General features: G+C 48.7%; 1 protein-coding gene across 3 annotated transcripts in view; it reads right to left on the reverse strand.

Moving 5' to 3' along the window:
* SEC24D (SEC24 homolog D, COPII coat complex component) overlaps window positions 1-22,780 on the reverse strand; it is a 451,689-nt gene that overhangs the window by 363,753 nt on the left and 65,156 nt on the right. For all 3 annotated transcript variants that reach the window (XM_063920228.1, XM_063920226.1, XM_063920227.1), the window contains exon 2: window positions 22,319-22,511. In XM_063920228.1, coding sequence (XP_063776298.1) covers window positions 22,319-22,469 — 151 coding nt within the window. In that variant the 5' untranslated portion in view covers window positions 22,470-22,511. The remainder of the gene's footprint in view (window positions 1-22,318; window positions 22,512-22,780) is intronic.

Consider the following 22,780-nt stretch of genomic DNA (forward strand, 5'->3'; position numbering starts at 1 on the left):
ATGAGGAGATCGTCCAAGTACGAGATAATTATGACTCCCTGCCGGCGCAGGAGCACCATCATTTCCGCCATTACCTTGGTGAAAATCCTCGGGGCTGTGGAAAGCCCAAACGGCAACGTCTGAAACTGGTAATGACATTCCTGTACAGCGAATCTCAGGTATGCCTGATGAAGGGGATATATGGGGACATGAAGGTATGCATCCTTTATGTCTAGTGACACCATAAAATCCCCCCCTTCCAGGCTGGAGATAACTGCCCGGAGCGATTCCATCTTGAATTTGAACTTTTTCAAGTACAGGTTTAGGGATTTTAAATTTAAAATGGGTCTGACCGAGCCATCCGGTTTCGGGACCACAAACAGGGTTGAATAGTACCCCTGCCCGTGTTGAAGTAGGGGAACCTTGACAACCACTTGTTGTTGACACAGTTTTTGAATAGCAGCTAAAACTATCTCCCTTTCTGGGGAAGAAGCTGGTAAGGCCGATTTGAAAAACCGGCGAGGAGGCACGTCTTCGAATTCCAGTTTGTAACCTTGGGACACAATTTCCATTGCCCAAGGATCCACCTCTGACTGAACCCAGACGTGGCTGAAGAGTCGAAGACGTGCCCCCACCGGCGCAGACTCCCTCAGTGGAGCCCAGTGTCATGCGGTGGATTTCGTAGAAGCCGGGGAGGACTTCTGCTCCTGGAAACTAGCCGTAGCAGGATGCTTTTTCCCTCTTCCCTTACCTCTGGCGTGGAAGGAAGAGCCCCAACCTCTTCTGGACTTATGCGACCGAAAGGACTGCATCTGATATTGGGGCGTTTTCTTTTGCTGTGGGGAAACATAAGGTAAAAAAGTAGATTTGCCCGCGGTAGTTGTGGAAACCAGGTCCGCGAGACCTTCCCCAAATAAATCCTCACCTTTGTAAGGCAAAACTTCCATATGCTTCTTTGAGTCGGCACCACCCGACCATTGGCAGGTCCACAGGGCTCGCCTAGCAGAAATCGCCATGGCGTTGGCTCTCAAACCTAGCAGACCAACGTCTCTCTGAGCGTCTCTCATATATAAGACTGCGTCTTTAATGTGACCTAAGGTCAATTAATGGTATCCCTATCCAGGGTATCAATGTCAGCTGACAAGGTATCCGTCCAAGCCGCAACAGCGCTACAAACCCAAACCGACGCTATTGACGGTCTGAGCAAGGCCCCCGTATGTGTATAAATAGATTTTAAGGTAGTTTCCTGTCTGCGATCAGCAGGATCCTTGAGGGCGGCCGTGTCTGGAGACGGCAGCGCCACCTTTTTGGACAAGCGCGTTAACGCCTTGTCCACCCTGGGTGAGGATTCCCACCGTAACCTGTCCTGCGCAGGGAAAGGATACGCCATAAGAATTCTTTTGGGAATCTGCAGTTTCTTGTCTGGAGTTTCCCAAGCCTTTTCAAATAGCGCGTTTAGCTCATGAGATGTGGGAAAGGTTACCTCAGGTTTCTTTTCCTTAAACATGTGTACCCTCTTGTCAGGGACAGAGGGGTCATCAGTGATATGTAAAAGATCCTTTATTGCAATAATCATATAATGAATACTTTTTGCCACCCTTGGGTGTAACCTCGCATCATCGTAGTCGACACTGGAATCAGAATCCGTGTCGGTATCAGTGTCTGCTACTTGGGACAGGGGACGTTTCTGAGACCCTGAAGGGCCCTGTGACACAGCCAAAACCATTGATTGACTCCCTGTTCTATCCCTGGACTCTGCTTTGTCCAACATCTGATGTAATAAAGACACATTTGCATTTAAAACATTCAGCATATCCATCCAATCATGTGTCGGCGTTGCCTTCGGAGACACCACAATCATCTGCTCCACCTCCTCCTTAGATGAGCCTTCCGCTTCAGACATGCCGACACACACGTACCGACACCCCCACACACTCAGGGATATATCTATATGGAGACAGTTCCCCAAAAAGGCCCTTTGGAGAGACAGAGAGAGAGTATGCCAGCACACACCCAGCGCCAACTGACACTGGAAACCAAATTCCCAGACAAAACAGCGCTTTTATATAAATATATAATTATACACTCACTGCGCCAATAAAAAGTGCCCCCCCTCTTTTTTGCCCTCTGTCACCGTGTTCAGCAGGGGAGAGTCCGGGGAGCCAGCTTCTCTGCAGTGTGCTGTGGAGAAAATGGCGCTGGTTAGTGCTGGAGGATCAAGCTCCGCCCCCTCAGCGGTGGGCTTCGGTCCCGCTCAAATTTTCTATACTGGCGGGGGATTCTATAATATAATGCCTCCGCAGCCTCTATATATATTATTAGCCAGTCCCAAGAGGTTTATAATTGCTGCCCGGGGCGCCCCCCCTGCGCCCTGCACCCTTCAGTGCCCGCTGTGTGTGTTGTGTGTGGGAGCAATAGCGCTGCGCGTTACCTCAGAGAAGATCTGAAGTCTTCAGCCGCCTTTGAAGTCTTCTTTCTTCTTATACTCACCCGGCTTCTATCTTCCGGATCTGTGAGGAGGACGGCGGCGCGGCTCCGGGACGAACGGCGAGGGTGAGACCTGCGTTCCGACCCTCTGGAGCTAATGGTGTCCAGTGGCCTAAGAAGCAGCGCCTGGAGACTTCCGGTTCCGGCTTCATGGAGTGAGGAGCACCGTGTCTGAGCTCCGTCTCTCACCCCACGGCACATACCTTTTACAAGGCTCTCAAACCTTCATTCGGCCCCGGTGTCCTCCACACTGCCTCCGGCTTCACCAACGATCCAGATGGATCGATCCGCAGCACCGCAGACGCCGCCCGCAATGTCTCCCCAGCAACCGCCGCAGCCGCCTCAGCCTCCACGCCAGGAGAAAAAGCGCGCTGCGGAGAACATGAAACGGGACACTGCTGCAGAGAGCGCTCTCCCTCTACATAAGAAGCCCGCAGCCGAGGGATACTCCACAAGTGGTCATGTGAGTCTGGGCTCTGATGCCCCAGTTACATATAAAGATGTGGTAGACGCCATTACAGCCACAATGTCCCCACTATTGTCTAAAGCAGCGGCTGATATAACTGGTCAGCTGCAGCAACTCACACACAGGGTATCTGAAACAGAGCAACGCATTGCTGGAGTCTCCCATGAAGTTGAAGACCTACACCATTCAGTTAAACGCCTTACCAATGAAAATTATCAGCTTTGGAACAAGATCGACGATCTAGAAAATCGCTTGCGTCGTAACATTAGATTGGTCGGCCTCCCTGAATCTATCAAGGGGACTGCTTTGTCCCATTTTGTCCGCAACACCCTCCCCTCGCTCCTAGGCATAGAAGCGGTTTGCCAAGACATGGTTATCGAGAGGGTCCATAGGGTAGGACCGACACCGTCCCCTAACAGGCCGAGACCACGTGTTACCCTGTTCCGCTGCTTAAACTATTTACACAAAACAGAAATCTGGTCAGCATCTCGTAAGACGAAATCACTATCCTGGGAAGGTCACAAACTTCATATATTTCAGGACTACTCTGCCGAGCTATCTAGAGCCAGAAAATCTTTTTCCCCTGTATGCTCCCGCCTCGTAGCGGAAGGGCGCAAATATGGCCTTTTGTACCCTGCAAGGCTACGCATATACGATGGTACTTCTTTTAAGGATTTTTCCAACCCCTCTGATGCTATGGCGTTTCTTCAAGAGCTTGCTCATGCGACAGTCTCTGATATAAATGACATTGCGGATTGACGTAAAAGAAACCCTCTGGTTACTCTCTATATGCTGAAGTTATTACCTGCATGCTTGATGCTCTCCCGGATTATCACAGCTTATCCTTACTACTCTGCAAAGATATGAACATCTTCACAATACCTTTTCTGTTTTTTTTTCTTCTTTTTTGTATGCTCAATCTTCATACTGAAGCAAGATGTTATATAGCGGAATTCAGTTCGATACTTATTTCTTTCATTGTATTTGTTACAGTTAATAGTGTGGAGGCCGCCGAGCCTCAGTTACCTTTCTCAAGTGCCTGAGGGAGAGGAATGGGGCGCCTATTCTCCCCCCGGATGTTTTGTAACAATGTTTTTCTGATGTTTTTTCTAAGTTTAGGAAGTCTAGCGGCACCTCGCCTGGGGTGCCGACTTTTTCTCTCATTGGTATCTATTCCCCCTTTCTTTTCCATTTCCAGTCTCCCTCCCTTCTCTTTCCCTCTCCCCCTATGCGCTGTCCAATGCCCTCCAGATAATCATGATATGGATGGAACATGCTGGCTCTACGTTATGGCGGTCTATTTCCATTTCCCACTAATTCCTTGAATCATGCCTGATCTACGCTGCGCCACTTGGAATGTTGGAGGCATTAATTCCCCGGCCAAGAGGAGAAAGCTTCTGATGTTTATACAGAAGAGCGGAGTGGATGTTGCATTCCTACAAGAAACGCACCTGACCACTGTGGAAACTGCTAAGGTGAGCATGTTTGGGTGGTCTGTTATGGCCTCGTCCTCTTACAATTCCAGAGCCCGTGGTGTAGTTACTTTAATCCGACGCTCTCTCCCCTTTGAGATTACACACAATACCCCTGATCCCAAAGGCCGATACATTATAACGTCTGCCACAATACTGGGTAAACAACTCACACTAGCCAATATTTATGCCCCCACCCCATATTCTAGGACCTACTTTCGACAATTGATGACTCTCCTGACCCCCTTCATGGGCGATAATTTAATAATTGGGGGAGATTTTAACCTGGTCTCCTCAGCTTTGTTAGATAAATCCATGTCACGCGGTACCCCATCATCACTCCCTAAAGTAGGTGTTCCCTTCTTCTCAAAAACATTGCAGGTTGTAGATTTATGGCGAGCCTTACACCCCACCGATAGGGATTACACCTGTCTTTCAGCGGCCCATGGCACCCTTTCCCGCATAGACTACCTCTTTGTCTCCCATGCTCTGTTCCCCCTCATCACCGATTGCAACATAGCTCCCATCTCTCTCTCTGACCATGCATTGGTCTCCTCCACAATTCACTTCCCTGACGAGCAGAGCTCCCCTAAACTATGGAAGTTTCCTTCCAGACTCAACCGCTCCTCAACGTTCAAAACCATGTTGGAGGCTGCGTGGGATGACTTTAGCGCGTCTAATTCTGAGCACATTGAATCCGACCCTTCTTTATTCTGGATGTCGGCAAAGGCTGTGCTCCGGGGGGCGATCATCTCGTTCACCGCAGCCTCTAACAAACTATACTCGACCCGTTATCTCTCTCTGCAGGATGCTCTGTCTGCGGCGTTCCAAACCTATAAACTGTCTCCATCTGCCTCTACAAAACAAGCCTATCTTTTGTCCAAAACTAACTTCGAGGAATACCTGACCGAAATGGGTGACAAATATCTCTTCTCGATCCATCACAAGTTTCACAGATTCGGAAATAAGACAGGGCGTCTGCTTTCTAACTTACTAAGAGGGACCTACTCCCCATCCACAGTGCACCCCCTATGCAATCCCCAGGGTTCGTTAACCACAACCAACAAGCAAATAGCTCACGTCATGCAAAATTTTTATAAACAGCTATACTCCCCCACGACCCCCGCCGACGCACCCTCTACTCTTCCTTCCGCCACGGATACCCGATCTCTACCCTCTTTTTGGGACAGCCTCCCCCACCCCACCCTCGGGACTGACATGATCTCAACACTCCAAGCCCCTATCACCTCCATTGAGGTCCAAAAAGCGATTAAGCAATTAAAACTCAACAAAGCTCCAGGCCCTGATGGTTATAGCGGTGACTTTTACAAGCTGCTGCTTACCCGTCTCAGCCCTATCCTTGTCGCGGTTTACAACTCAATATTAACATCGAACTCCCCTCCCCTGCATTTCAACTCAGCCGTTATCAAAGTCCTCCCTAAACCAGGCAGAGACCTTTCACTCCCGGGCTCCTATCGCCCAATATCACTACTGAACCTCGACTACAAACTCCTGGCGAAGATACTAGCGGAAGGCCTCAAGGTACTTCTTCCCCACATTATCCATCCAGACCAGACTGGTTTCATAACGGGCAGACACTCAGTAGTAAATGTACGAAAATAAGAATTTACTCACCGGTAATTCTATTTCTCGTAGTCCGTAGTGGATGCTGGGACTCCGTAAGGACCATGGGGAATAGCGGCTCCGCAGGAGACTGGGCACAACTAAAAGAAAGCTTTTGGTCTAACTGGTGTGCACTGGCTCCTCCCTCTATGACCCTCCTCCAGACTTCAGTTAGGATACTGTGCCTGGAAGAGCTGACACAATAAGGAAGGATTTTGAATCCCGGGTAAGACTCATACCAGCCACACCAATCACACCGTATAACTCGTGATACAATACCCAGTTAACAGTATGACAACAACTGAGCCTCTCAACAGATGGCTCAACAATAACCCTTTAGTTAAACAATAACTATATACAAGTATTGCAGACAATCCGCACTTGGGATGGGCGCCCAGCATCCACTACGGACTACGAGAAATAGAATTACCGGTGAGTAAATTCTTATTTTCTCTGACGTCCTAAGTGGATGCTGGGACTCCGTAAGGACCATGGGGATTATACCAAAGCTCCCAAACGGGCGGGAGAGTGCGGATGACTCTGCAGCACCGAATGGGCAAACTCTAGGTCCTCCTCAGCCAGGGTATCAAACTTGTAGAATTTAGCAAATGTGTTTGACCCCGACCAAGTAGCTGCTCGGCAAAGTTGAAGAGCCGAGACCCCTCGGGCAGCCGCCCAAGAAGAGCCCACCTTCCTCGTGGAATGGGCTTTCACCGATTTAGGTTGCGGCAGTCCAGCCGCAGAATGTGCAAGCTGAATCGTACTACAGATCCAGCGAGCTATAGTCTGCTTTGAAGCAGGTGCACCCAACTTGTGGGGCGCATACAGGATGAATAACGAGTCAGTCTTTCTGACTCCAGCTGTCCTGGAAACATAAATTTTCAGGGCCCTGACTACGTCCAACAACTTGGAAGCCTCCAAGTCTTTAGTAGCCGCAGGCACCACGATAGGTTGGTTCAGATGAAAGGCTGATGCCACCTTAGGGAGAAATTGGGGACGAGTCCTCAATTCTGCCCTATCCATATGGAAAATCAGATAAGGGCTTTTACATGACAAAGCCGCCAATTCTGATACACGCCTGGCCGAAGCCAAGGCCAACAACATGACCACTTTCCACGTGAGATATTTCAATTCCACGGTTTTAAGTGGCTCAAACCAATGTGACTTTAGGAAATCCAACACCACGTTGAGATCCCAAGGTGCCACTGGAGGCACAAAAGGGGGCTGAATATGCAGCACTCCCTTAACAAAAGTCTGAACTTCAGGCAGTGAAGCCAGTTCTCTCTGGAAGAAAATCGATAGAGCCGAAATCTGGACCTTAATGGAACCCAAGTTTAGGCCCATAGTCACCCTTGACTGTAGGAAGTGCAGAAAACGGCCCAGCTGAAATTCCTCCGTTGGGGCCTTCCTGGCCTCACACCACGCAACATATTTTCGCCATATGCGGTGATAATGGTTCGCGGTTACTTCCTTCCTAGCTTTAATCAGCCTAGGAATGACTTCCTCCGGAATGCCCTTTTCCTTCAGGATCCGGTGTTCAACCGCCATGCCGTCAAACGCAGCCGCAGTAAGTCTTGGAACAGACAGGGCCCCTGCTGCAGCAGGTCCTGTCTGAGCGGCAGAGGCCATGGGTCCTCTGAGATCATTTCTTGAAGTTCCGGGTACCAAGCTCTTCTTGGCCAATCCGGAACAATGAGTATAGTTCTTACTCCTCTTCTCCTTATTATCCTCAGTACCTTTGGTATGAGAGGAAGAGGAGGGAACACATAAACCGACCGGTACACCCACGGGTCTCTTGACATGGCGCAATATCTTTCTAGCTTTTTGTTTAGGCGGGACGCCATCATGTCCACCTGTGGCCTTTCCCAACGGTTTACAATCAGTTGGAAGACTTCTGGATGAAGTCCCCACTCTCCCGGGTGGAGGTCGTGCCTGCTGAGGAAGTCTGCTTCCCAGTTGTCCACTCCCGGAATAAACACTGCTGACAGTGCTAACACGTGATTTTCCGCCCATCGGAGAATCCTTGTGGCTTCTGCCATCGCCGTCCTGCTTCTCGTGCCGCCCTGTCGGTTTACATGGGCGACTGCCGTGATGTTGTCTGACTGGATCAGTACCGGCTGGTTTTGAAGCAGGGGTTTTGCCTGACTTAGGGCATTAAAAATGGCCCTCAGTTCCAGAATATTTATGTGTAGGGAAGTCTCCTGACTTGACCATAGTCCTTGGAAGTTTCTTCCCTGTGTGACTGCCCCCCAGCCTCGAAGGCTGGCATCCGTGGTCACCAGGACCCAGTCCTGTATGCCGAATCTGCGGCCTTCTTGAAGATGAGCACTTTGCAGCCACCACAGCAGAGACACCCTGGTCCTTGGAGACAGGGTTATCAGCCGATGCATCTGAAGATGCGATCCGGACCACTTGTCCAACAGGTCCCACTGAAAGGTTCATGCATGGAACCTGCCGAATGGAATTGCTTCGTAGGAAGCTACCATCTTTCCCAGGATCCGTGTGCAGTGATGCACCGACACCTGTTTTGGTTTTAGGAGGCCTCTGACTAGAGATGACAGCTCCTTGGCCTTCTCCTCCGGGAGAAACACTTTTTTCTGTTCTGTGTCCAGAACCATCCCCAGGAACAGTAGACGTGTCGTAGGGACCAGCTGTGACTTTGGAATATTTAGAATCCAGCCGTGCTGTTGTAGCACCTCCCGAGATAGTGCTACCCCGACTAACAACTGCTCCCTGGACCTTGCCTTTATCAGGAGATCGTCCAAGTACGGGATAATTAAAACTCCCTTCTTTCGAAGGAGTATCATCATTTCGGCCATTACCTTGGTAAAGACCCTCGGAGCCGTGGATAGACCAAACGGCAACGTCTGGAATTGGTAATGACAATTCTGTACCACAAATCTGAGGTACTCCTGGTGAGGATGGTAAATGGGGACATGCAGGTAAGCATCCTTGATGTCCAGTGATACCATGTAATCCCCCTCGTCCAGGCTTGCAATAACCGCCCTGAGCGATTCCATCTTGAACTTGAATTTTTTTATATATGTGTTCAAGGATTTCAAATTTAAAATGGGTCTCACCGAACCGTCCGGTTTCGGTACCACAAACATTGTGGAATAGTAACCCCGTCCTTGTTGAAGTAGGGGCACCTTGACTATCACCTGCTGGGAATACAGCTTGTGAATTGCCTCTAGCACTGCCTCCCTGCCTGAGGGAGTTGTTGGCAAGGCAGATTTGAGGAAACGGCGGGGGGGAGATGTCTCGAATTCCAGCTTGTACCCCTGAGATACTACTTGAAAGATCCAGGGATCCACCCGTGAGCGAGCCCACTGATTGCTGAAATTTTTGAGACGGGCCCCCACCGTACCTGGCTCCGCCTGTGGAGCCCCAGCGTCATGCGGTGGACTTAGAGGAAGCGGGGGAGGACTTTTGCTCTTGGGAACTGGCTGCATGCTGCAGCTATTTCCCTCTACCTCTGCCTCTGGGCAGAAAGGACGCGCCTCTAACCCGCTTGCCCTTATGGGGCCGAAAGGACTGTACCTGATAATACGGTGCTTTCTTTGGCTGTGAGGGAACATGGGGTAAAAATGCAGACTTCCCAGCTGTTGCTGTGGAAACGAGGACCGAGAGACCATCCCCGAACAACTCCTCACCCTTATAAGGCAAAACTTCCATGTGCCTTTTAGAATCTGCATCACCTGTCCACTGCCGAGTCCATAACCCTCTCCTGGCAGAAATGGACATTGCACTTATTTTAGATGCCAGCCGGCAAATATCCCTCTGTGCATCTCTCATGTATAAGACTGCGTCTTTAATATGCTCTACGGTTAGCAATATAGTGTCCCTGTCTAGGGTATCAATATTTTCCGACAGGGAATCTGACCACGCAGCTGCAGCACTGCACATCCATGCTGAAGCAATAGCTGGTCTCAGTATAATACCTGTGTGTGTATATACAGACTTCAGGATAGCCTCCTGCTTTCTATCAGCAGGTTCCTTTAGGGCGGCCGTATCCGGAGACGGTAGTGCCACCTTCTTTGACAAGCGTGTGAGCGCTTTATCCACCCTAGGGATGTTTCCCAACGTGACCTATCCTCTGGCGGGAAAGGGTACGTCATTAGTAACCTTTTAGAAATTACTAGTTTCTTATCGGGGAAGCCCACGCTTCTTCACACACTTCATTTAACTCCTCAGATGGAGGAAAAACTACTGGTAGTTTTTTCTCTCCAAACATAATACCCTTTTTTGTGGTACCGGGGGTAACATCAGAAATGTGCAACACATTTTTCATAGCCTCAATCATGTAACGTGTGGCCCTATTGGAAGTTACATTAGTCTCATCCTCGTCGACACTGGAGTCAGTATCCGTGTCGACATCTGTGTCTGCCATCTCAGGTAGCGGGCGTTTTAGAGCCCCTGATGGCTTTTGAGACGCATGGGCAGGCACAGGCTGAGAAGCCGGCTGTCCCATATTTGGTATGTCGTCAAACCTTTTATGTAAGGAGTCGACACTGTCACGTAATTCCTTCCACATAACCATCCACTCAGGTGTCGGCCCCGCAGGGGGTGACATCACATTTATCGGCATCTGCTCCGCCTCCACATAAGCCTCCTCATCAAACATGTCGACACAGCCGTACCGACACACCGCACACACATCGGGAATGCTCTGACAGAGGACAGGACCCCACAAAGCCCTTTGGGGAGACAGAGAGAGAGTATGCCAGCACACACCAGAGCGCTATATAACACAGGGATTAACACTATAACTGAGTGTTTTCCCTATAGCTGCTTATAAATATATATTGCTGCGCCTAAATTTAGTGCCCCCCTCTCTTTTTTACCCTTCTGTAGCTTGAAACTGCAGGGGAGAGCCAGGGAGCGATCCTTCCAGCGGAGCTGTGAGGGAAAATGGCGCCAGTGTGCTGAGGGAGATAGCCCCGCCCCTTTTTCGGCTGACTTTTCTCCCGCTTTTTTTATGGATTCTGGCAGGGGTATTTATCACATATATAGCCTCTGGGACTATATATTGTGATTTTTTTGCCAGCCAAGGTATTCATATTGCTTCTCAGGGCGCCCCCCCCCCCCAGCGCCCTGCACCCATCAGTGACCGGAGTGTGAGGTGTGCATGAGGAGCAATGGCGCACAGCTGCAGTGCTGTGCGCTACCTTGTTGAAGACCGAAGTCTTCTGCCGCCGATTTCCAGGACCATCTTCATGCTTCTGGCTCTGTAAGGGGGACGGCGGCGCGGCTCCGGGACCGAACGATCGAGGTCGGGTCCTGTGTTCGATCCCTCTGGAGCTAATGGTGTCCAGTAGCCTAAGAAGCCCAAACTATCTCCAGTCAGGTAGATTCGCTTCTTCTCCCCTTAGTCCCTCGTAGCAGTGAGTCTGTTGCCAGGAGATCTCACTGAAAATAAAAAACCTAAAATATACTTTCTTTTCTAGGAGCTCCGGAGAGCCCCTAGTGTGCATCCAGCTCATCCGGGCACAAGATTCTATCTGAAGTCTGGAGGAGGGTCATAGAGGGAGGAGCCAGTGCACACCAGTTAGACCAAAAGCTTTCTTTTAGTTGTGCCCAGTCTCCTGCGGAGCCGCTATTCCCCATGGTCCTTACGGAGTCCCAGCATCCACTTAGGACGTCAGAGAAAAGTGATCGCGGCCCTCCATACTTGCAACAAGCATGCGTCCCCCGGAGGGTATGCCATACTCTCCCTGGATGCCGACAAGGCCTTTGACCTAGTTGAATGGCCTCACCTTTATGCCACCATGCGTCAATTCCTCTTCCCAGACTCCTTCATCCAAGCAATCAAAACCCTTTACTCTAACCCCACCTCATATGTCTCTTGCAATGGGTTTCTCTCTATAGCCTTCCCCATAGGAAGGGGCACGAGACAGGGTTGCCTTCTCTCTCCCCTCCTCTTCGCCATTGCACTAGAACCTCTAGCCTTGGCCCTCAGGCAGTCTAAATCTTATAACGGCATTCATATTGGTGACATTGAACTAAAGGTCGGCCTTTTTGCAGATGACATGCTGCTATTCATTTCTAAACCGATCTCCTCCATACCTGAAATTATGCACCTGATCTCAGATTTCGGGAAGACGGCAGGCTACAGAATCAATGTCACTAAATCTGAAATGCTACCAATTAACATCCCCCTTCCAGACCTCTCCTCCCTCACACTTACCACCCCATTCAAGATTACTCAGTCACACTTTAAATACTTAGGTGTTAACGTACCCTGTGATCTATCTAAGATCTACGATCTCAACTTCTCCCCAGTCATTAAAGATACACTTACCAGATTAGAGGGATGGCTTAATTTGCCCCTCTCACTGTTGGGCAGAGTCGCGGTCCTTAAGTCTGTTATTTTCCCAAAAATATTCTACATCATCCAATCCCTCCCGATACGCCTACGAGATACGGACGGGCACAGACTGCGGGAGGCGATGACCCACTTTTTGTGGCAAGGGAAGAAACCTAAAATTGCTTTCCTTAAACTTGTGATGGATCGAGCTGTGGGTGGAGCGGGCGTCCCCGACCTCCTCTCATATTCCTTAGTGGTGTTTCTCCGGTACGCCGCAGACTGGCTTTTTGGACGAAGCACATATACTGATTTAGCCCTGGACTCTGCCATCTTCCACCCCTTCTCCCCTTGTGCTCTACTACACTCTAGACGACCCTGTATCCCACCCTCCATATTGGAACACCCTCTCTTCAAAGACACTTACCTTAGCTGGGTGAAACTTCACAAAAAACTGCGCAGCGACCATACAGCCTCTCCATATGTAACCTTATGGGGAAACCCTTCATTCACCCCATCCCTTCACAACTCCCTTTTCACCCGCTGGAGGGAAAGAGGGCTATGTACAGCTACCCAAGTATTTGACCCTGGGGGCCACACTTCACAGTTCACCACACTGAAAGACAGGTACTCCCTCCCCTCCTCACACTTCTTCATGTTCCTACAAACTAGACATTATATATCTTCCTTGACTCTCGAGTCATATATCCCTACCCCCACTTCCCCCTTAGCAAAAGTCCTCAGATACTGGGAAACGCACCCCTATAAACAGAAAAAATAAGAATTTACTCACCGGTAATTATATTTCTCGTAGTCCGTAGTGGATGCTGGGACTCCGTAAGGACCATGGGGAATAGCGGCTCCGCAGGAGACTGGGCACAACTAAAAGAAAGCTTTAGACTAACTGGTGTGCACTGGCTCCTCCCACTATGACCCTCCTCCAGACTTCAGTTAGGATACTGTGCCCGGAAGAGCTGACACAATAAGGAAGGATTTTGAATCCCGGGTAAGACTCTTACCAGCCACACCAATCACACCGTATAACTCGTGATACAATACCCAGTTAACAGTATGATAACAACTGAGCCTCTCAACAGATGGCTCAACAATAACCCTTTAGTTAAACAATAACTATATACAAGTATTGCAGACAATCCGCACTTGGGATGGGCGCCCAGCATCCACTACGGACTACGAGAAATAGAATTACCGGTGAGTAAATTCTTATTTTCTCTGACGTCCTAAGTGGATGCTGGGACTCCGTAAGGACCATGGGGATTATACCAAAGCTCCCAAACGGGCGGGAGAGTGCGGATGACTCTGCAGCACCGAATGGGCAAACTCTAGGTCCTCCTCAGCCAGGGTGTCAAACCTGTAAAATTTAGCAAACGTGTTTGACCCCGACCAAGTAGCTGCTCGGCAAAGTTGAAGAGCCGAGACCCCTCGGGCAGCCGCCCAAGAAGAGCCCACCTTCCTCGTGGAATGGGCTTTTACCGATTTAGGATGCGGCAGTCCAGCCGCAGAATGTGCAAGCTGAATCGTACTACAGATCCAGAGAGCAATAGTCTGCTTTGAAGCAGGTGCACCCAACTTGTGGGGCGCATACAGGATAAATAGCGAGTCAGTCTTTCTGACTCCAGCTGTGCTGGAAACATAAATTTTCAGGGCCCTGACTACGTCCAACAACTTGGAAGCCTCCAAGTCTTTAGTAGCCGCAGGCACCACGATAGGCTGGTTCAGATGAAAGGCTGATACCACCTTAGGGAGAAATTGGGGACGAGTCCTCAATTCTGCCCTATCTATATGGAAAATCAGATAAGGGCTTTTACATGACAAAGCCGCCAATTCTGATACACGCCTGGCCGAAGCCAAGGCCAACAACATTACCACTTTCCACGTGAGATACTTCAATTCCACGGTTTTAAGTGGCTCAAACCAATGTGACTTTAGGAAATCCAACACCACGTTGAGATCCCAAGGTGCCACTGGAGGCACAAAAGGGGGCTGAATATGCAGCACTCCCTTAACAAAAGTCTGAACTTCAGGCAGTGAAGCCAATTCTCTCTGGAAGAAAATCGATAGAGCCGAAATCTGGACCTTAATGGAACCCAATTTTAGGCCCATAGTCACCCCTGACTGTAAGAAGTGCAGGAAACGGCCCAGCTGAAATTCCTCCGTTGGGGCCTTCCTGGCCTCACACCACGCAACATATTTTCGCCATATGCGGTGATAATGGTTCGCGGTTACTTCCTTCCTAGCTTTAATCAGCCTAGGAATGACTTCCTCCGGAATACCCTTTTCCTTCAGGATCCGGTGTTCAACCGCCATGCCGTCAAACGCAGCTGCGGTAAGTCTTGGAACAGACAGGGCCCCTGCTGCAGCTGGTCCTGTCTGAGCGGCAGAGGCCATGGGTCCTCTGAGATCATTTCTTGAAGATCCGGGTACCAAGCTCTTCTTGGCCAATCCGGAACAATGAGTATAGTTTTTACTCCTCTTCTCCTTATTATCCTCAGTACCTTTGGTATGAGAGGAAGAGGAAGGAACACATAAACCGACCGGTACACCCACGGTGTCACTAGAGCGTCCACAGCTATCGCCTGCGGGTCTCTTGACCTGGCGCAATATCTTTCTAGCTTTTTGTTTAGGCGGGACGCCATCATGTCCACCTGTGGCCTTTCCCAACGGTTTACAATCAGTTGGAAGACTTCTGGATGAAGTCCCCACTCTCCCGGGTGGAGGTCGTGCCTGCTGAGGAAGTCTGCTTCCCAGTTGTCCACTCCCGGAATGAACACTGCTGACAGTGCTAACACGTGATTTTCTGCCCATCGGAGAATCCTTGTGGCTTCTGCCATCGCCGTCCTGCTTCTCGTGCCGCCCTGTCGGTTTACATGGGCGACTGCCGTGATATTGTCTGACTGGATCAGTACCGGCTGGTTTTGAAGCAGGGGTTTTGCCTGACTTAGGGCATTAAAAATGGCCCTCAGTTCCAGAATATTTATGTGTAGGGAAGTCTCCTGACTTGACCATAGTCCTTGGAAGTTTCTTCCCTGTGTGACTGCCCCCCAGCCTCGAAGGCTGGCATCCGTGGTCACCAGGACCCAGTCCTGTATGCCGAATCTGCGGCCCTCCTTAAGATGAGCACTTTGCAGCCACCACAGCAGAGACACCCTTGTCCTTGGAGACAGGGTTATCAGCCGATGCATCTGAAGATGCGATCCGGATCACTTGTCCAACAGGTCCCACTGAAAGGTTCATGCATGGAACCTGCCGAATGGAATTGCTTCGTAGGAAGCTACCATCTTTCCCAGGATCCATGTGCAGTGATGCACCGACACCTGTTTTGGTTTTAGGAGGCCTCTGACTGGAGATGACAACTCCTTGGCCTTCTCCTCTGGGAGAAACACTTTTTTCTGTTCTGTGTCCAGAACCATCCCCAGGAACAGTAGACGTGTCGTAGGGACCAGCTGTGACTTTGGAATATTTAGAATCCAGCCGTGCTGTTGTAGCACCTCCCGAGATAGTGCTACCCCGACTAACAACTGCTCCCTGGACCTCGCCTTTATCAGGAGATCGTCCAAGTACGGGATAATTAAAACTCCCTTCTTCCGACGGAGTATCATCATTTCGGCCATTATCTTGGTAAAGACCCTCGGAGCCGTGGATAGACCGAACGGCAACGTCTGGAATTGGTAATGACAATCCTGTACCACAAATCTGAGGTACTCCTAGTGAGGATGGTAAATGGGGACATGCAGGTAAGCATCCTTGATGTCCAGTGATACCATGTAATCCCCCTCGTCCAGGCTTGCAATAACCGCCCTGAGCGATTCCATCTTGAACTTAAATTTTTTTATATATGTGTTCAAGGATTTCAAATTTAAAATGGGTCTCACCGAACCGTCCGGTTTCGGTACCACAAACATTGTGGAATAGTAACCCCGTCCTTGTTGAAGTAGGGGCACCTTTACTATCACCTGCTGGGAATACAGCTTGTGAATTGCCTCTAGCACTGCCTCCCTGCCTGAGGGAGTTGTTGGCAAGGCAGATTTGAGGAAACGGCGGGGGGAGAGATGTCTCGAATTCCAGCTTGTACCCCTGAGATACTACTTGAAAGATCCAGGGATCCACCCGTGAGCGAGCCCACTGATCGCTGAAATTTTTGAGACGGGCCCCCACCGTACCTGGCTCCGCCTGTGGAGCCCCAGCGTCATGCAGTGGACTTAGAGGAAGCGGGGGAGGACTTTTGCTCTGTGCATCTCTCATGTATAAGACTGCGTCTTTAATATGCTCTACGGTTAGCAATATAGTGTCCCTGTCTAGGGTATCAATATTTTCCGACAGGGAATCTGACCACGCAGCTGCAGCACTGCACATCCATGCTGAAGCAATAGCTGGTCTCAGTATAATACCTGTGTGTGTATATACAGACTTCACGATAGCCTCCTGCTTTCTATCAGCAGGTTCCTTTAGGGCGGCCGTATCCGGAGACGGTAGTGCCACTTTCTTTGACAAGCGTGTAAGCGCTTTATCCACCCTAGGGGATGTTTCCCAACGTGACCTATCCTCTGGCGGGAAAGGGTACGTCATTAGTAACCTTTTAGAAATTACTAGTTTTTTATCGGCGGAAGCCCACGCTTCTTCACACACTTCATTTAACTCCTCAGATGGAGGAAAAACTACTGGTAGTTTTTTCTCTCCAAACATAATACCCTTTTTTGTGGTACCGGGGGTAACATCAGAAATGTGCAACACATTTTTTATTGCCTCAATCATGTAACGTGTGGCCCTATTGGAAGTTACATTAGTCTCATCGTCGTCGACACTGGAGTCGGTATCCGTGTCGACATCTGTGTCTGCCATCTGAGGTAGCGGGCGTTTTAGAGCCCCTGATGGCTTTTGAGACGCCTGGGCAGGCACAGGCTGAGAAGCCGGCTGTCCCATATTTGGTATGTCGTCAAACCTTTTATGTAAGGAGTCGACACTGTCGCGTAATTCCTTCCACATAACCATCCACTCAGGTGTCGGCCCCGCAGGGGGTGACATCACATTTATAGGCATCTGCTCCGCCTCCACATAAGCCTCCTCATCAAACATGTCGACACAGCCGTACCGACACACCGCATACACACAGGGAATGCTCTGACAGAGGACAGGACCCCACAAAGCCCTTTGGGGAGACAGAGAGAGAGTATGCCAGCACACACCAGAGCGCTATATAACACAGGGATCCCACTATAAATGAGTGTTTTTTCCCTTATAGCTGCTTATATTACATATACTGCGCCTAAATTTAGTGCCCCCCCTCTCTTTTTTACCCTTATGTAGCTTGACACTGCAGGGGAGAGCCAGGGAGCGTCCTTCCAGCGGAGCTGTGAGGGAAAAATGGCGCCAGTGTGCTGAGGGAGATAGCCCCGCCCTTTTTCCGGCGGACTTCTCCCGCTTTTTCTGGAATTCTGGCAGGGGTATTTTTACACCTATATAGCCTTCCTGACTATATATGGTGTAGATTTGCCAGCCAAGGTGTATTATAGTGCCCTCAGGGCGCCCCCCCCCCCAGCGCCCTACACCCATCAGTGACCGGAGTGTGAGGTGTGCATGAGGAGCAATGGCGCACAGCTGCAGTGCTGTGCGCTACCTTGTTGAAGACAGAAGTCTTCTGCCGCCGATTTTCCAGAACACTTCTTGCTTCTGGCTCTGTAAGGGGGCCGGCGGCGCGACTCCGGGACCGAACGATCGAGGTCGGGTCCTGTGTTCGATCCCTCTGGAGCTAATGGTGTCCAGTAGCCTAAGAAGCCCAAGCTATCTTCAGTCAGGTAGGTTCGCTTCTTCTCCCCTTAGTCCCTCGCTGCAGTGAGTCTGTTGCCAGCAGATCTCACTGTAAAATAAAAAACCTAAATATACTTTCTTTCTAGGAGCTCAGGAGAGCCCCTAGTGTGCATCCAGCTCAGCCGGGCACAAGATTCTAACTGAAGTCTGGAGGAGGGTCATAGTGGGAGGAGCCAGTGCACACCAGTTAGTCTAAAGCTTTCTTTTAGTTGTGCCCAGTCTCCTGCGGAGCCGCTATTCCCCATGGACCTTACGGAGTCCCAGCATCCACTTAGGACGTCAGAGAAACATATACACTTTTATAGTAAATGACCCCGCCAAGCCTTACATACAAAAATTGATTGCCGCCTGGAAGGCAGATATTCCTGAAATGCCTCCATATGAAATTGTCACCCAACATTTTCTCTCTACCATGTCCACCCTGGGATCAGCCTACCTGCAAGAGGTACATCTCAAATCCATACACAGAGCTTACCTCCCTCCCTGTACCCAATCCTACATCGACTCAAATGTCTCTGACAGATGTCCAAAATGCAGGGGAGCAAGAGCTGATTTCTTTCACTGTCTCTGGAATTGCACCAAGATTAGGCGTTTTTAGAATAAGCTTTTTGGGTTTATCAACAGCCACTTCTCGTTCTCCCTGAAACCCGACCCCCTGGCGTGTCTCTGCATAAATTTCAAAATATGGCAGGACGTCAAGGGCCTCAAACCCTTGTTCCCCATGATCACTATGCTCTTCACGGTCGCGAAAAAGACAATCCTGAAACACTGGATTGTTAGCTCTGCCCCATCATTACGTGAAGTTTTAAAAATTATGCTACAAAACCTCTACCTAGACCGTAGGACCGTACAGCTTCCTGATCACCCAGGTCTTGTGAGCTACCATAGGAAATGGGACCCCTATATCACCACTTTAGACCCCCCGACCTACGCCACGTTTACTCAGTCCTTCGAAAACACTTCCTGGACAATGGCCAGATAATTTCAGAGCCTCAGCCCTCCTCATTTCTCTCCTCTGTCTCCTCTATCCCTCTTCAATATTTATCTATCCATCTCTCCCTCCCCAGCGGATCCTTGCCGCCCACAATCCTGTCACAGGAGATATGCAATGTCACTCAAATTTAGGTAAAATTGTATTGATTCCCCTCCAGAGCTTCCTCCTTTCTCTTTCCTTCCACTGACTTTGTGGTTTCAGACCGACTCCCGTATTACAGATGCTTGTTTAAATTTTTTGCCTTCAATATGTTTGATTACTGCACATGTTGCTATCTTCATTATGATATCACTCACCGTGCACACATACTCTGGTAGCGTCATCTCCCCCCCCCCCTCCCCCTCCCCATCCCCATCCCCCAACCCCCTCTCTCCATCCCTTCCCTTACCCTCTTTTTCAGTTTAGTATTGCGCTTGTCTTCGCCAAGACAGCCCTAGTTGTACACTATTGATATTGGCCAGGTGTGATGTGAACAAGCCCGTGGTGAAACGTACGTCATCAATTGGTAATCCAGACGTACACTGTCTCCGGGAGCGTGGAATTCTCAAACCCGACCCGGCGTCTGGTCACGTGAGCGGTCCGCTGCACTCAGCGTGCACACACTAATGCCGATACACACCCGCTCTCTATACGACTCAGAGCGGCTCTCTCATCCACGATAGGTCTCCCGCTGCCCCTGCACTGTGGCGACACAACAGGGGAGTGGAGGTCCGGTTTGTGGACAGCAGAAGTAACTCGCACTTCTTTCTTCTGTCCCAACAACCGGTATGACCCGAACTCTCATCGTTCCCATTCACTGATTTGATTCACATGGGACGACAGCAGAAAGGGGAATTGACCGATAGTTGCTGGGACATCTGCACCCTCTCAGAGAAATTCAGTTACATGTTTACCCTCTCTATGTATATGGTCATCTAAATATGTATAAATTGGATTATCTGCATACATACTGTATGGATCATTGACCTGGGAAGGTGTGTTTTGTTGCATTTAACTTATGCAGCCTGACCCAAACAAGGATTGATTTTATACAGGCTGGCACATTTAAACGTTACGGTACAATGTTTATGCTGATTAATGTTTAAACACCCTCTGATGGCATTACTCTGTTACAGGTGATTTGATTGGCGAAAAACCCCCCACCTCCCCCTATTTTTTGCCATTTGTATCCGCAATCAGTCATCTATTGTGATATCACTTGTTCGCCTCATTATATTGGCAGGTGATCTGATTGGCACTGACCTTTATCAGCCAAATACATCCACTATTATCCATCTATCACAACGATAATTATTTGTTTTACTGTGTTCTAGAATACATGCAGGCTTAAAGGACACAGTGATTATACTGATAAACGGTTATATCATCTGGTAAATGACAATCAGTGTGTATTTACATCCATGACTTATGGCTGGGATGTTGGATCACAATTTGGTAATTTGATCAATACTCTAAGGCTCTAAGGTGTGTTGGTGGTTATCACTTATTGTGATTTAACTAATACCCACTGCTCCTGCCTAATTAGAGGACATGATTCTCTTTTCTCACCTAATCAAAGGAGAAGTGCATCAACTGAGATAACGTGGACCGCTAATCGGGTAATCGAATAGAGACCCAGTATAAATTATTTTGGAAGGATCTCTGTGATTGCTTATCAACCCGTTTTAAAATTGATTTATATTTTCACATTTTGCTTTTCATTGTTACAACATAAGTGTGGGTATATACAAAATTAATATTTATTAGTTAACCTTAATTGTTTATACATACCTACAGGTCAATATTGACCAATATTTGTTGTTTATGTCTATTTTTGGCCACAATATTATAACAATACTAAATAAATGTTAAGTTTTAATTATATAATTATTACATATTCGATAAAATAAAAGAGTGCATCACAAAGTAAGCCTTCTTAGGCGGATGACCGTCTTGTGGTCATCTTCCTCTCTTTTTTCTAGATACTGTATAATGCTTACAGGTGCACCTCCAGCTAAATATAGATGGGTAATGGCAATTTGACCTTTCCAATTTTGACTCCTATTGCTGGTTTTTTGGGTTAATTCACTTTTTCCTATCTTCTGTATATATTAACTGTGCCTGTGCACAGCCATATAGACTATATGTCTTCCCCCGTTTATGTGGCCCAATCTCACTCAGTATTCGCTTATGTCTGTTATGATCTCCTTTATTTACTGTCAAAACTATCATTATGTATAAGTACTCAAAAAAGTACCTGTCAAAAAAACTATAATAAAAACAGTTTTTGAAAAAAAAAAAAGAAGCAGCGCCTATCATTTAAGTAGGTCTGCTTCTCTCTTCTCAGTCCCACGATGCAGGGAGCCTGTTGCCAGCAGTGCTCCCTGAAAATAAAAAAACCTAACAAAATTCTTTTTTTAGAGAAACTCAGGAGAGCTCCCCTGTAGTGCACCCAGTCTCCTCTGGGCACAGGATCTAACTGAGGTCTGGAGGAGGGGCATAGAGGGAGGAGCCAGTGCACACCCATTCTAAAGTTCTTTATAGTGCCCATGTCTCCTGCGGAGCCCGTCTATACCCCATGGTCCTTACGGAGTTCCCAGCATCCTCTAGGACGTAAGAGAAACAACCGTTACCATGTGACTTGGAATAAATATGCCCTTTACACTATCCTGCAGAGGAAAGAATTACAACCAAAGTGACAGAGAGATTTTTGTTTTCCTTGCTTCAAAAAGGGGGTGGTACAGCATGTGGGTAAAAGTTCCCCCACACTCCAGTCCAATTGGTCATGTTACCCAATAATTATCCCTCTGTTGGGGCTTGAAGAAAATAATGTAGCATTTGGGAAATCAAGAAGTCAGCAGGACCTTATATGGAACCAGCTAAGGGGACGGATGTAATAGCGCCTGAGTTCGGCGGCCATGCGGGATGCCGGCCGAACTCGGACATATTTTTAAAGGTGAAATCATGTACAAGGCTAAACCATGCCTTGAAGATGAATGCTCCTTTAAAAAAAACATCCGAGTTCGGATGGCAACCCGCACGGACGCCGAACTCGGGCGCTATAACATCCGGTTCATGATGTGCATTTATTAAGCTCAACAGAAGGGCCTCAAAAATGTAACTTTTTGGGTTCACTTGATACCAAATGCTATTTACTTATATTGTATATTTCATTTTAAAATACAGACCTATTTGAGGTGGGGGAGAGCCAACATTTGACCCGGCATGATGTCCATAGGTAGGTGACATGGCAGGTGTTCCATAGCCAGGAGGATAACCTCCCAATCCAGGCTGAGGTTGGGAGTATGGAGATGGTGCCACGTAGCCTTGCTGACTCATTCTGATGACACTTTCATTAGCAATGGCAAAATCTCAAATTATCTAGAACAGAGAGAACAATACAGCGTTGTAAATAGTGTGCATATGGATTACAATTCCAGCCATCCTGAACCATGTATAATTAGATACAGCCGGTAAAAAACACAGAGACTGATTCAGCATGGATCGCAAAAAAAAAAAAATCTTTCCCTAAACCCATGTTGCACTGCAGGTGGGGCAGATGTTAGTGTTCACGCTAGGCAGTTTTAGCAGGGCGCCGCGCCCTGCCCGATTTTTTAAGGGCAAAACCCGCTCTGCTCTTTCTGCAGCGC

This window comes from Pseudophryne corroboree, chromosome 1 (assembly GCF_028390025.1).
Source record: "Pseudophryne corroboree isolate aPseCor3 chromosome 1, aPseCor3.hap2, whole genome shotgun sequence".
NCBI lineage: Eukaryota > Metazoa > Chordata > Amphibia > Anura > Myobatrachidae > Pseudophryne > Pseudophryne corroboree.